Genomic DNA, 15,029 nt, shown 5'->3' with positions numbered 1-15,029 from the left:
ATAAAGATTCTGCAGGACATATTAGGATACTAATAGCATCTGTTCAATAGCATATGATCAGATTAAGTCCTCAATCACTTCAGCACAGCCCCATTGCTTTCTAGGAGTTGTCACTGATTAGAACTTGGCAGAGATAAGATGGGTGAGGTAATAATCTTTTCTTTACCAACTTCTGCTGACCCAATAAATGATATGACTTCACCTACTTGTTTTGCTAATATCCTTGGACTGAGACTACTGGAACAACAATGAAATAATGTTGATGAGATGCAAGCAGTAGAATCCCAAATTAATCCTCGTAATTGTGGGGGGTCTGGACTACAAACCAGACTAAAAAATTAGTCTGACACGAGCAAGAAACATGACTGAATACACTGAAATCAGATCTATTGAGCAAGAACATGCCATGAGCATTTTTCAAAGTGCACTTTAAGAAGCCACATTAAAGTGTCCATGGTGCACCTTTGATCCACTTTACCTAATGATGACATTTCCTAGGCAACCTATTTTTGTGGTTCCCTTTAGTAGTAGCTTATTATGACAGGTTTTGCTGTATTTTTCCTACATGATAGGGCTAAGAAAGGACAGTCTGCCAGAACCCAAATAGCTTCCTTTTTCCTGTCCTCATGTTACAATTTTTGGCTCCACATTTTATATTTTCTTTGCTGGTTCCATTTCCAAAAATATCTTTATACATACATTATTAATAACTGTTAGGGGGAACAGACAAAATATGCTTTCAAATGCAGGTACCTTGCACTGGTTAAGAATCACAATGCCTGAATTCTTGTAATTCTTCTTCTTTACTTTGTACTTAGGGTTTATGCACTCCCACTGTACCTGTAAAAACACCAAGTCATCGCATGAAAGAAAATTCATGTAAACAAACTGTATTAATCAAGGTTGCACTATATGTTCCCAATGGTTGATTAAGTCCCGTCAGATGGTCTAATGACAAAGATGTCTAAACATTAACTGTACAGGGAGTGAAATTAACGTAGCCCCAGGCTGAGTGCATACATTCTGATATGCAAATATATCCAGGTCTATGTACACAAATGAAGGTTTTACACTGAGGGTTTTTACAAAGAGAGTGTCTCTGCATATAAATAAAAATGTCTGGGGAGGTTGTGTGATACTCCTTACCTATTAATATAACATTGAGGATTTGCATTAAACGACTAAGAACACAGCAATTCAGACTGCAGATTTAAATACTTCCCTTAATCCCTTTTGTTGTAAACAGATCATTGAGAGTGCAATATTATATGCTGTAGGTACTATGAGAAAATAAGAAGTGAAAAATAAGAAGTTAACCTAAATCTGTAAAAGACAGCTTAAATAACCACATAGAACGAGCTGGAACATTTTCAACTATTTTTTAAAAATATGCTGCTTTGTTGAAGCTGAAATGTTTTGCTGCAGAAACATTCATTTTAATTTAAAAGTTACTAGGTTTTGGTAGTTTAAGAGTCTAAATTTTCACACTTTGAACTCTAAGTAGTACCTTCAAAAATATGCATAGATGCCTCTCCACAAGCATAACACATATTTGCATGTGCAAATACCTGTCTGCATAAGTCCCATTTTGCATGAGCTATTACTTAGGACCTGAGATTTGAAAAATATTGTCTTTAATGTTATTTCCAAGCCAGGTTTTGAAAACAGGGGTGGGGGGGGGGGGGGGGGGACGGACACAGTCAAGGAAATATTTGTGTACTGACATGGTGCTAGGCAACATAAAAAAATCTACGAGAGGTGGCAGTGTTATGTAAATAAGTATTTAGACAATTTTAATTGATTGATGCTGGCTTCAAGTTACAGTGTTTTGTGTAAATGTGGTAGAAATACTTAATTAGGTCCTGACTCTAACATATTGAAGGATGTGACTCATTTTAAGTAGACAGTACCATTGACTTCAACACTCTTTAGACAAAGCCCAAAGAGTAATTGTGATAGCTGCCATCTTGGCCAACACAGTGGGGGTTATACTCAGAACCTCCAGAACTAAAAAGCATATGTAGCTTAATCTTGAGCGAAAGAGCCAAACTTCTGTAATGAAGGGCTGTAACAATTTCTGTCCTCTGTGGCTCAGCATGTTAGGGCCCTGTAACACATGCTCACCAGTGGCTTATACAATTACTTTACATATTCAGCATTTCAAAAGGAGGATTCCTTTCAAACATCAAATGGGGGAGGGAAGGATATCCGTTCATAACAAAGTGAGGCCTTCTCTTCACCGTGGGTTAACATCCCCCTTCTGTTCTGAAATGTGATTTGTCCTTTTCATATGTGTTCATTTTTTTAAATTGTATCCTTTGGTATATATGGTTGTGACTATTTTCTTCCACTATTTGATCTGAGGAAGTGGGTCTGGCCCACGAAAGCTCATCATCTAATAAACCATCTTGTTAGTCTTTAAAGTGCTACATAGTCCTGTATTTTGTTTCTCTGAAATGTGAGACACAGATGCCCACTGCAAGGGATACTACTCCCTGAAATAAAGAATATTGTTTGCTTCCTCAAATGTTCCTTCTCCTACCCTACTAATCCCCCAAGAAGTGGAGTGAAAAATTATGGGACCCACTGAGACACCTCTTCCCATAAACATATAAAAGAGAGAGTCAGTGTCTACATTGGTCCGATGTCTCAAGAAAATGGCCTAAATATTCACATTTAAAGAACAGATTTTTTGAGCAGCATACTTCCAGCAGTGGCTTTGTCCAATATGTCAGATAAATAAAGGTACCAGATTCAAGGGGTTCCATGTACCCTGAGGTAAGAGAAACTGTGAAACAGAACTTTTGTTTTCATGAGGGACCATGATGAAGTAAGTGAAAACGCCTCCTTCTTTTTGCTGATTCAGACTAACACGGCTACCCCCTGAGACTTTTCTACTGATTCCTAAGTTGAAATTGCACCCCTCTGTTCCTTTAAGGGCCATTCTGTTCCTTCCTTCCATCCAGGAGGATGGGTGATGTTTGCACACTGCTTGTTGGGGGGGGGGGGGAAGGGGTGGAAAGTGCCCACCATGAGGAGGCTGGCTGCTTTTAATCTCTGCCAGGGCTCCATAGGAGACTTGCTGGTGCAGACTGCAGTGAATATCAGAGCATCCCCTGATTTCTTGACCAAGACTCTAAAACTTAGCCAGCACTTCTGGAGCTGTGCTGATTGCCTGCAGATTAACTGATGAAAGGGAAATGACATATGCACTGCGCTGTTGCAGCCCTTCTTTTCTGCCTCCAAGGGCCTGGCTTCTGTCAGTGCAGACCACTGAGTAGATTTTACCCTCTGATGTTAAAAAAGAGAACAGGAGCTGTGTACTAAACCAGAGCTAACTGAGAATTGCCTTAGTATGTGACTAAAGTCACTAACTGCTTTACCGTCTCACTCAGGCCCACTTATACGTGTGCAATAGAACCCTAATCATCTGAAGGGCTTAGGGGTTGGGACAACATTTAGAAACTCAGCATTTTGGATAGAGAGGGGAGCTCTGAGCTGTGTTTCACAGACCCCCTCCCCCCACACCTCCTCCGAATCTCAGTAATTGGAATCCCCAGAAAGGTCTATTTTTGTCTGACAGAACATTCTAATTAATGAGGGACATAATTAGGGAAGTTCTATGGGGGAGCTAAATATTCTTGTGGGAATGCCAATGGAGTTTGCACCTCTAGGGAGGTTTCTCTCTCTCTCTCTCTCTCTCTTTTTTTTTTTTTTTGGTAACTAGAGAGACAGATTTTTCTATTACATAATTTCTTCCCTTGCAGTAGGGTCCAGGTGGTTTATGTTTCTATGGCTTTTTTCCAATCCATCTGGTTCTATTGCCTCTATTTTCAAAATTGTGTGGAGTTTTTTTTTGCTTTTGTTTTTAATTAGAGGAGGATTTCCCCCAGTTCAGCTGTGAACAGTTTTACCAATTAATAGTTATCATTCTTGGCCATTCTACTTTTTAAATGGTCAGATTAGTTAGTGTATTAATACATGTTATTAAACAACTGTACAGCATTGGCCCCAGTTCAAGAAAACACTTTTACTCAGAGCAGCACCAACTCATATGCTCAACTTTAAGCATGTGCTTATGTTTTACTGAAATCTGTGCTGTCCTGAATAAGTGTAGAGTTAAGCATAGGTTTAAGCGCTTATTCTGAACAGGGGCCACTGAGACAAAAGTGATGGTTAAATCATGAAGGGTCAGTTTTGGAATGATAAGACTCAAGGAAAGGTAAAATTGAAGGATCAGATATGTTTTGTAGAAATATGTTTTACAGATCAGACAGGTGTTTGTTAGAAGCTTCTTTTTTTTTTAAATAACCCAGATAAGCATTCTCCCAAATAATGTTTGGTATCTGATGGAAAAAGAAGTGTCTTCTGCTTTCTCCTGTTGTTTTGAGATGTACCATGTCAGCCTGTCATATAAGGGGAATGAAAACTGAGAAGTGAATGTAATAATTTCATAAGCCTGTGATAGTACAACTCTCCCCATACTAGGCTGGGGATAAAAATGAATTTAGTAAATGTGTTGTTTCTCCCCTTCATTAATCTGTCTGGGACATCCCAGGTATTATTTATCTCCTATGTTCTCCCCTAAGCTTTATGGTGAAGAGTGTCTCTGATTATTCGTATGTGTGTCATTTTTGGTGACAGAGCATCTATCTGTCTTTGAAGAAGTTTCCATTAGGGATGCACACATTTGACCATTATTACATGCTCCCCCTCCCACGCATAAACATGTACTTAAATCTGCTGTTTTCTCACCAGAGCAGGCATGCTAATATTATTCAGCTTGGTTCCTGCCCCCTCTTTCTGAAAGCTCTCATGCCACTCAAACTCACTTGGTGATTAATTTTCGACATGCACCAATGCAATCTAGTAAGTGCTCTAAAATGTACGGGGCCAGTTCACCCCTGGTACAAGTGGGTCCAGTTCCACCACTTGTTCTCCAGTTCGGCCCTGTGAGAACAAGTTTAGATCAGGCTCCATAGTAAGGCTCCATGTAAATGATTTATAAAGGGTTAGTAAATGACTGATTGATGTTAGAAGCATATTGCAGACATGAGTCACGTTACAGCACAGATGGTTATAAACACATCAGCAGAAAACATTATAGATTGTAAGCAACCTATTGAATTGCTGGATTCTGTACCAATTGGTTAGCTATTTGGTAACCCTCTTTACAAATAAAACCTTAATGTAAAGTGTGGACTGAGTTTGTTTTGCACTTTTACCTTGATTCCCACATCTCCATCAGGGCAGTCACTACAACACCACCAACAATCTAGAGGTCCAACATTATTAATTCCCACACAGAGACTGTATCAACACTAATGGCTCCAGGATTAAATAATAATAGGAAATGACAACTTCTCAAATTAGATATACAAAATCATTTATCATGTTCAATAACTGCCATCAACCCCAATTTGTGAGGCTCAAACTGACATAAAGAAGTGGAATTATTAATGAGGTAATAATTCAATTTTCTCCCAGGAACTGTAATTCATAAGAAACTCATCAGTTACATCATGATGATTTCCAGTCAGAGCTGGTGGCAGCAACGGCTGGGCAAGCAATGGGGGAAAGGCAGGGAGAGAGAGAGAAAAATGACACTCATTCAGTGAAAGGTTTTTGATCATCAGGTGAGTGCTCTGACTATCTCTTCTCAGACAGTGAGATTGGCCTGCAGTTGCATTCTAGAAGCTGCTAGAACCTATATGCTTAGACTTGCATGAATATAAATAGGAGAAAGAAATTTGCCTGGAAATAGAATTAGAAAGAGAGACTAATTCTATCAGGTACATAATTCATAGTAAGAGTGGCACCTCTTCTTCCTTCTGATTTCATTTTCAGCACATCTTGTCCAGATAACCTTAGGACATACAATGGCACCACAGTGTGGGTCAGTTAGTTCAAATGTCCTTCCCAGAAAGAGACTGGCAACTTCCTGGAGCCAAGCATTGCTAAGAATGGAGCCTTGTGATGGGGAGGTGAGGTGCCCCCAGAGGGAGAAGCTTGTTCAGAAATTCTAATTAACTCTAACTCATCCCCAGATCCTGCCAAAACCGTTTAGTGATTTTTAATTTAGTGTAATGTCTTCAGTAGGAGAACCGCCCCCCCCCCCCCCTCCAACTCATGGCACTGTGCGCTGATGAGGAACGTGGCTGGGAAATAACTCAGTGCTTTAATGGACCTGTTGTTGGACATGTTAGCAGAATATAATAAGAGCACAACAAAGCATTAACATGGAAATTAAAGAACAAACAACCCTCAAATGGGAAATAGCCCATTGATTTCATTGGAGTCATTATTTTATCTCAAATGAAAACAACAAAGAACAACAAAATGGAATTTCAAGGGCATTCTCCATATATTTACAAATACTTTTTTATTAAAGGAAACAGCATTGCTTTCAAGATGATAGACTGTGCTTTATACACTGATGCACTGAGGTTCCCTGGTCCTAGATCATCCTTGATTCCATTCTGTCCCTCTCACCCACTCACTCATGCAGTTTTCACATTACACTGTATCTGCTCTTAATAAAGTCTCCAATGACTCCATTCTGGCCAAATCTCAGAGCTCTTCATTTTCATCTTCCTTTATCTCTCAGATTGGTTTGTACACCCACTGACTACCCTCTGGTTCTTAAAATTCCACCAGCTTGTGCAGCTCTGTTTCTCACGAATCTCCTTCTAGTTCTCCAAAGGCTACTTCAGTGTTTTGTTCAGTGGCTCCTCCAACTGCCTCTTGTCCTGCCTTTGTCTCTTTAAACCTCAGGTGCAAATGCTATTATTCACAAACATCAATTAATACTTTTACCACATCAACTCACTAATCTAGTTATCTACTGCTTTCCCACCATGCAACCCACATCTCAGTCTATGTGACATTTCCTGAGAGAAATTAAGGTGGCAACATAAGTTTGACAGAACCAAAATTAAACTTTTGATCTCCCCTCCAGAAAATGCAAGTCAACTTCTCTCTCATTCTTTTCATACTATCATTACTTGGGATTATGCTGACATCATCACAGTCTCTTAGGACCATTTTCTTTGAAAACTCCCTATTAAAATTGAAGCACGACCACTTCATCCTTTTTAAATCTCTTCCTTAAAACCTACCTTTGGTGGGATCCCTAAAAACCTCTATCATGTGGCTTGGTTATGCAAGTGGCCAACTGAGACTTCTATTTTTCTCCTGTACCTCGGTTCCTTTGGTTACCTTGGCCAGCCTCACTCTGTTTGTTTGTGTTGTCCATTTGTCACACACCTAGACTGTAAACACTTGTGGGGTTAGGATTATATCCTATGCATACATACTGTAATCACACGTTGGGATCCTGATTCCTGATTGGGATTCCTAGGCACTAGCACAGTGGTAATTATAAATATACAAATATACAAATAAATATGTACCACTTAATTGTGGTGTTTTATTCTTTATCATTTGTTACCCCTTCTTTGAAACATGAAAACAATATATCTTTCCCAATCTTTTAGTATCCTTGCATGTCTAGAAGAGCACAAGCTAACGCTATGTAGCTTCATACTTTTCTGTGGATCAGGAGAACTGATAACAACAGTACAGCTTTGATGAGAGGGGACGCCCGATCTTGCAAAGTGCTGAGTGCTAGGAAGTCACTGTGCATTGCGATAGTGTTTTTCCTTTGAGGCTCCATCTCAGTATGCTTTATAAATATCAATTAATTAAGCCACTCAGCTTCCCAGTAATTTAATGTCATTATCCCCATTATATAGCAAAATAAATTGAACTACAGAAAGGAAGTCTAAATTCTGATTTTCAAAGGGGCTGAGCATTTGCTTTTCTATTGACTTCTATAGGGCTACGTCTAGACTACACGGCTCCATCGACAGAGCCATGTAAAATAGTTTATTCGGCATAGTCAAAGAAGCAGGGATTTAAATAATCCCCGCTTCATTAAAATAAAAATGGCCACCACTCTGTGCTGACGATCAGCTGATCCAGCAGAGTGCGGCAGTCTAGACGCAGAGCAGTTGACGAAGGAAGCCTTTTTCGACTGATCCAGTATGCCTCGTGAAACGCGGCCTTCCTTTGTCGACTGCGCCACATCTAGACTGCCATGCTGTGCCGGATCAGCTGATCCTCGGCACAGCTTGGCAGCCATTTTTATTTTAATGAAGCGGGGATTATTCTTTGACTATGCAGAATAAACTATTTTATATGGCTCCGTCGATGGAGCCATGTAGTCTAGACATAGCCTAGGAGATGCAGGCACTCTGCAGCTAGGAGACGAAGATCCCTATCAGATAATCTGCCCAAATTTACACAGATTCAAGAGCAGCTTAGCTACCAGTTCTGCAGACTCGCCATTTCTCAACAAAGCAACAGTGCAGTGATTTTCCAGATAGCACACGATATCTTTTTTGTCCTAGTGAAGTACCAGGAGATTTCATGGCAAATCTTCTGAGCTCTCCTGATGCTTGTGATTAAAATGGTTATAGCTTACACAGATCACCTCTTTAGTAAAGAATGGTGAACTGGTTCAGACAAAATCTGAACTGACCTGCATTTTCTATTCATCCACTCAATTATTCTGTTTTGTTTTCTCTCATGAGTCTCTCTGCACTTCTTGGGTTTGGTCAAGACCAAAAGCAGGAGGATGGAGAAGATACTCTTACTTTACCTTCCCCTGAGAATATGATCAGGATATTCTGGAAATCTAGTGAGAAGTAAGATCAGTATTTTCATAAAATTCCAGCCCATTTTGAGAGCCAAAACAGGTGTAGATAAACTACTAAAATGCATCTCTAAATCTTTCAAGAGGGACCCAGCACTGTTCTCCAGGTCAAATTCTAGACTCAACGATCGATGAACTTTAATGAAACTCTCCTGATACATCTGATAAATATGTAGGCTCAAATTCTGTACTAACTTGCATGCCGTTTAAGTCAATGGAACTGAGATCTGGCCAGTAAATTCAGGTCTCTAATAGTGTATGAACAACTCTGTAAATAAATTCAGTGCAGCTATTCTGTTGGGTGCCATCTAGGCCAACAAACTGGAATGTGGAAGGGGACCCCCAGAGCTTAAAAGCACGAGCTGCCTTAGTTTGAGCTAAAACATGAAGGCTCTCCAGCTAGAGCCATACCAGACTCATGTCCTCTGTGCATTAGAAGGGTACCAGTAACATGCACTTACCAGTGGTCTATAATTTTCAGATGTTATACAAGGTTTGCACCCACCTGTCTGCCCTCCATTGCTCCTCGCATTTCCTTGAAAGTTGAACTAAATTCTCCAATGAAGTCATGTTTGCCATTGGAATCCCAGTCCCACACTATGCACTGGTGAGGGAGAGGAAAGAACAGAGGAAAACATTGTTCTTTAGGTAACAATTCTGTCACAGAGGAGAAATTAAAGTATTTATCTGATGAAATGTTACACATGGGAACAAAACTAAGCATACAGTAAAAAACACATTTTTGTCAAGATCAGAATAAACTGACATGTGAAATCTCAACACAGCTTACCAGAAGGGGGAGATGTTTATTGTATTATTGGCTGAAGAAAGTGAAATTGCATGTTTAGTGACCGAATTGATTGAACAGTCCAAGTATAAAAAAGCATCTTGGGTATAATTGTATATTAGTGTTTACACAATGTTCTGAGTTATAATAATCTGAATACTTCACTCTCCAAAGTGCTTAGCAAACATTATTTCATCTTTACAACGCCGCTGAGAGGTAGGTAAACATTATTATTCCCATTTTACATTTAATGAAAGAAACAGAAGTTGCATTAACAGTTTCTACAGGAACCTTTGCATTTCTGGGCCTCTGTTAGGTGTCCATTTTGAGAGACCTGGTGCCCTGCTCATCATCTGCTGTTCTCATTGCCTTTCATGGGGATGCCGCATGACTGAAAATCTGGCCCAAAGTGTTTCAGGTTGGCACACAAAAATGGAGGCACCAAAAATCAGATCTCACTTTGTTAAACGTTTGCTTGAGTGACTTGCCCAAGCCAAGAAAACAAATCAGAGAAAGAATTAGGGTTTGGACCCAAAAGTTCCTGACTCTAAATGGCACACTGCCTAATAATATGAACATATTTTAGCATGAATGGCAGACCTTGCCATAACTGCAGGCCAATTTCATTTCAACTGTGTTTTCAGTCATTCTTAATTTTCATTTGTAAGCATCGTCACCCTAGCTAGCTTATAAGTGAATACCATCATCTTTAATTTTAGAAATGTTTTTTATCAATTCTGACCACAAAAATTTGCAAGCCATCTCTTAGTGCTCACAGAAAAATATAATTGTTAAACAACAAATTTTAAAATTGGCACATCATCAGCAAATATTCCAACACACTCCTTAAAAGATAGAACCTCACGTTGTTTCCCATATGTCATCAGGCAAAAGCTTGTGTACTTGGACAGGTCTTGCAGTATGCATAGAAGGTCAATAAATACATATTCTAGAGTCAGAGGGACCAGCTTGGCAAGCCAAAGACCTGGTTTCAAATGCAGTTATGAAGTGTTATTTAAAATCTTTGTTTTTCAGCCAGCCTCTTAAACTCATGAAGACAGGTACCTTTATCTGTTTTATGGAGACTGGGCAAGGAGGTACCTAAATTCTGAGCTGAGACTTCACAGGTGAACATGCCACTACTCATTATCACTTAACTTCCTTTCTTCCAAAGATTTTGCTGTAGATTGATCTTTCAGACTCTTCCCCATTTAGAATGTCTCATAAGTGATGTGGGTCTACTGCAGTCAAGTTTCTTTGATTCACAAACAAGCTAGAGGTAGCAGTCACACAAAGAAGATTGCAGCATGCTCCTGTACTCTTCCAGATTCTAGGCAATGGGAATGGTTCACTGATTAGACAACTCTTCCCCCCATCTTCAGTGTTCTGTCATTTTTACCTTATCAGGTGTAATTTTGTTTTACCTTTCTATGAAGAGGTCCCAAAGGAATTGAAAATCTTCAAATCAAACAAGTAAAAACATTTCTCTCTCTGTTAGGCACTGAATTGTTTGATGACAGTTTTGACAGCAGAAAGAGAAATGTTCCTCTGTGTGCATGTTTCCATATTTAGTTTTATTCAGCAACAGTAGTATAGAATTGGGTTCCCTGTTCTGATAGCAGGAATGTCTCTTGCAATATAGCTTGAAGCAGCATTTCCATCACTAAAAGAGAAATCCTTAACAATGAAATCTGCATTAAACCCCCGCCCCCCCAAAAAAACACCCCAGAAACCAGGTACATGTATATTGTCAACCACAGCTGTTAGAGGCACTGGTCAAAAACCCCATCACAACAAAATTCTGCACATCTTTTTGAAAATTTGATTTTTTTTTCAGTTTAACCTAGTTTGAAATGGATCCACTTTGTGTTTTCTGTGAAAAGTTTTTTTTTACTAAAATAATTTTCAGAATTGACGTAAAATGTTTTTGGCACATTTTTATTTGCTGAAAATATTGATTTCAGAAAGAAAACACTGTTTCTGGTGAATTAAGTAAATACAGTAAAATTCTAATAGCTAAAAATTATTTTTATAATTTAAAAAACAGCCTTGTAAGAATATTGGTAAAATAAATCTTGGAAAATTTAGTGAAAATAGAAAATTTCAGAAATCTTGGCAATGTTTTTTGAAAAAGATTGTTTACTTGCAAAAGGGCAATTTTCAATTACTTTTTTTTCCATGAAAAAATTCCACAAGCTCTAATTTTTAGTATGTGACTAAGCACTCCTGGAGGATGAAGGTGGGATCAGAAGGAAAGTTGCCTCTGATCTTCACCATGAACAAAGGAGAAGCTTTGAAACGATAAAATTGGAATCAGTTTCTGCATAATAAAACTAAGAGTTAGAGCTCTTCTCCCACAGAACATAAATACCCAGTGTGATAGTCCTATAGCGTGCAAAATGGTTATTCATAGGCAAACTTGACACTATCAGACTGAGTCTGACTAGAAACTGGGAGTGGCTAGCTTGTTACAAAAAGTAATTTTCCTTCTTTTCATATTCACTCTATTGGGAGTGGACCACAACCACTCAGGCTGAATTGACCTCATTAGCACTGATCCTCCACATAGTAATGTAACAAACCGATCTTTCCATACATGCCTAACTGAAGTTTCCATTTCATGCATCTGACAAAGTGGATTCCAACCCACAAAAGTATCCCAAATAAATATGCTAGTCTTGAAAGTGCCGTAGCACTCCTCATTGTTTTTGCTGAAACAGACTGACTTGGCTGCTCCTCTGAAAAATTGTTATTGTTGCACAAATGAAACTCCAGTTATTAAACAACTCAGGACTGCTGAGTGATAACTGATTTAGGGTACGTCTACACAGCAACATTTTTTCGAAATAACAAGTGTTATTTTGAAATAACTTAGTCTGTGTCTACACAGCAGGCAGTTATTTCAAAATAATGTCAAAATACCATCATGCTAGAGGACTTCTTACTCCAACTCCTGTAACCCTCATTGTACAAGGAATAAGGGAATTTGAAGGAAGAGTGCTCTATTTCAAAATAAGTGCAGTGTAGACTCTACCAATTTCAAAATAAGCTATGCATTGACATAGCTCAATTTGCATAGCTTATTTGGAGTTAAGCCCTGATGTATATATACACACACCGCTAATGAGATAGCAGAAAATGAACTGAGTTGTGTGGTTTGGAGGAATTTCCTAAATTGTATTAAAAAGTTATTGAATGCTAATTTTTCTGATATGGGTCCAACTGTATCACAATGTTGAGGATAGTGTATCTTAATTTACTTACTGAAAAGATGTATCACTCAGAGAGACTATTTTGCTTTAGGAATTGCTATTATTATTGCATATTTGTTCTGCTCAATTGTTGTTGCTGGCTTGTATGTAGGATAAAGCTGGTAGACCACATTCACTGGTATGTACCACCTGCTTTGTGTTAGTCTGGTGAGGTAAAGCAACACAAACATGTTTTTGGCTGGTTTTCAATGTTTATCGGTTAACTAGTCGACTCCCCTCCCCTCTTGCTGCCTCTATCAGATAGAGGCAGCAAAGTGGGGGGAAGAGGAGGGAGAGGGAGTACTTCAAAGCGGCTTCGCCACACAGATGAGCCTGGGATCAGCTGTGCAGCTTTGCCGCGCATGGAGCCCGGGGTCATCGGGGGACTCTTTTACATTTCAAAGCTGGCACGCCTCCTGCAGCCTGGAGTCAGTGGGACTTCCCGCTGGCCCCAGGCAGCTCGTGGAGTTCTGCATTCCTCAGTGGGGCTCTTGTACATGTCAAAGGAGGAATGCGGAAGTGCTTATCGACTAGCTGAGTAATTGATGGAAATTCTATCAACTACTTGACTAATCATTACTTAACATCCTTTGTTTCCATCATTAAAGAGAGGCACAGAACAGCCAGAACATATTCCTTATTTGTATATTACACACCAGAAAAACTATGACAAAAATAAAGGCACTTTAGGTTTCAAATTCAAGTACAGGTTGGACCTCCCTGGTCCGGAACCCTCAGGACCTGACTAGTCTCAGATGAGAGATTTTGATGGACTAAGAAATGTAATTTCTGGGGCTCCTGTGCCATTGTCCCTCCTAGCCCTGGCTTTGCTGCCAGCCTCCCAGCTGGCTTCCCCTTGCCACCAGCCCCTCAGTGCAGGGCTCCCGGCCCCACTGTGGCAGCCCTACCATTGCCGCATGCACATCCACACTGCTGGGCTCCTAGCCCGTGGAGCAGCCCCCCTGCTGGGGTCCATTTGTGCTGCTGGGCAGCAGCCTTGCTTGGGTTTTGTGCTATGCCACTCAGCAGCCCCACTCCCAGGCTCCCGGCCCCACAGGGCAGACCCGCTGCCCTCTAGTCCCGCCCCACAGCTGCGCTATTGGGCGGCAGCAAAAATGCCAAGGCTCCCGATTGTGCTGCCAGGTGGCCCCGCTGCCAGGTTCCTGGCCCCACCCTCAGGCAACCCCACTGCCTCCTCCTTACTCCTCAAGCACCTCTTTGCAGTGTCGCCACCTGGTGGCAGCTCTGCTGCTGGGCTCCCAGTTTCGCTGCCACAGAGCAGTCCTGCTACTGGGCTCCAGCCCTACTGCAGGGCTCCCAGCCACCAACCCTCCATGGGACTCTCTGGTCCTGGAACACCCCTGGTCACACCCCCTATGTTCTATAGTCTGATGGCATTACTCTATTGTCTGAGTATTTGTTATGTACTTCAAAAATAATTAAGGGTTTTAAAAACAGAGAAGTGAAACATTTCAGGGCCTAGCTGCCCACCTTCACCGGCAAGCAGCTCACCTGCTTTCCCTCCTCTAATCTGACCTATCCAAGAGAGTAAGCACCTGTAGCTACAGAGGACAAAGGCAAGAGGCCCCATGCTCCTGAACAGAAGTACTGAACTGGTAGCAAATGCTGAGTGCTCATGCAGTACCCATCAATCTCAGTTAACAGCTGGTAAAGCAATTCAGTGGGAGAGCACGGGGCTAATCTTCTACTGCAGCTACAAACCTCTATCTGACAAATGGAAAAAGAAAAATCCAACAAAGGGAGATGGGTTCATAGCAATCTATGAAGGAGAGCAATAGCATGGCCTCCATAATAATGTATTTGTTTGCCCTCGTATTATGTGGTCACTAAAGTTTGGAGGAAAAGGACCAACATTAGTTTTTTAGGAACCTTTAATCATAGTACAGTATTTTTAACTCCAATTATGTCCTGCAAGTTCTACCTTGAAGGTGGCCCTATGTGATCTCGCTCTATTCACTGCTGAATTGCTGGACCCACGGGTTGATAGAATATAAAATTAGCAAAGAATCATGTTGCTTTAGTGACTCATTTATTATCTGCTTTTCATTAGCATTCTAAACCAAGGTTAAGAAGAGGGAAGCACTATTAGGGGAGATTTGAGGTTAGAATTTTAATTGGAGTTTATCTAAATCAAATTACATTTAACACATTCAACAAAACATGGATCAAGCTGCTTGTTTGTTTCATTCCAAAGGTCTTCTAACTTTAGCTTCTGGGAAGCCATGTGCTATTTGGCACAACCTCAGCAGCTGAG

The 15,029-nt window shown here is 40.3% G+C and overlaps 1 protein-coding gene across 8 annotated transcripts in view; it reads right to left on the bottom strand.

The window, feature by feature from the left end:
- CPNE4 (copine 4) overlaps nucleotides 1-15,029 on the bottom strand; it is a 346,982-nt gene that overhangs the window by 50,372 nt on the left and 281,581 nt on the right. For all 8 annotated transcript variants that reach the window (XM_075921917.1, XM_075921924.1, XM_075921920.1 and 5 more), the window contains 2 exons: nucleotides 9,222-9,320; nucleotides 754-840 (listed from right to left, as the gene is read on the bottom strand). In XM_075921917.1, coding sequence (XP_075778032.1) covers nucleotides 754-840; nucleotides 9,222-9,320 — 186 coding nt within the window. The remainder of the gene's footprint in view (nucleotides 1-753; nucleotides 841-9,221; nucleotides 9,321-15,029) is intronic.

The sequence above is a fragment of the Pelodiscus sinensis genome, chromosome 2 (assembly GCF_049634645.1).
Source record: "Pelodiscus sinensis isolate JC-2024 chromosome 2, ASM4963464v1, whole genome shotgun sequence".
Lineage (NCBI taxonomy): Eukaryota > Metazoa > Chordata > Testudines > Trionychidae > Pelodiscus > Pelodiscus sinensis.
Note: the sequence above shows the minus strand (reverse complement) of the source record. Positions and strands in the feature narration are given on the sequence as shown.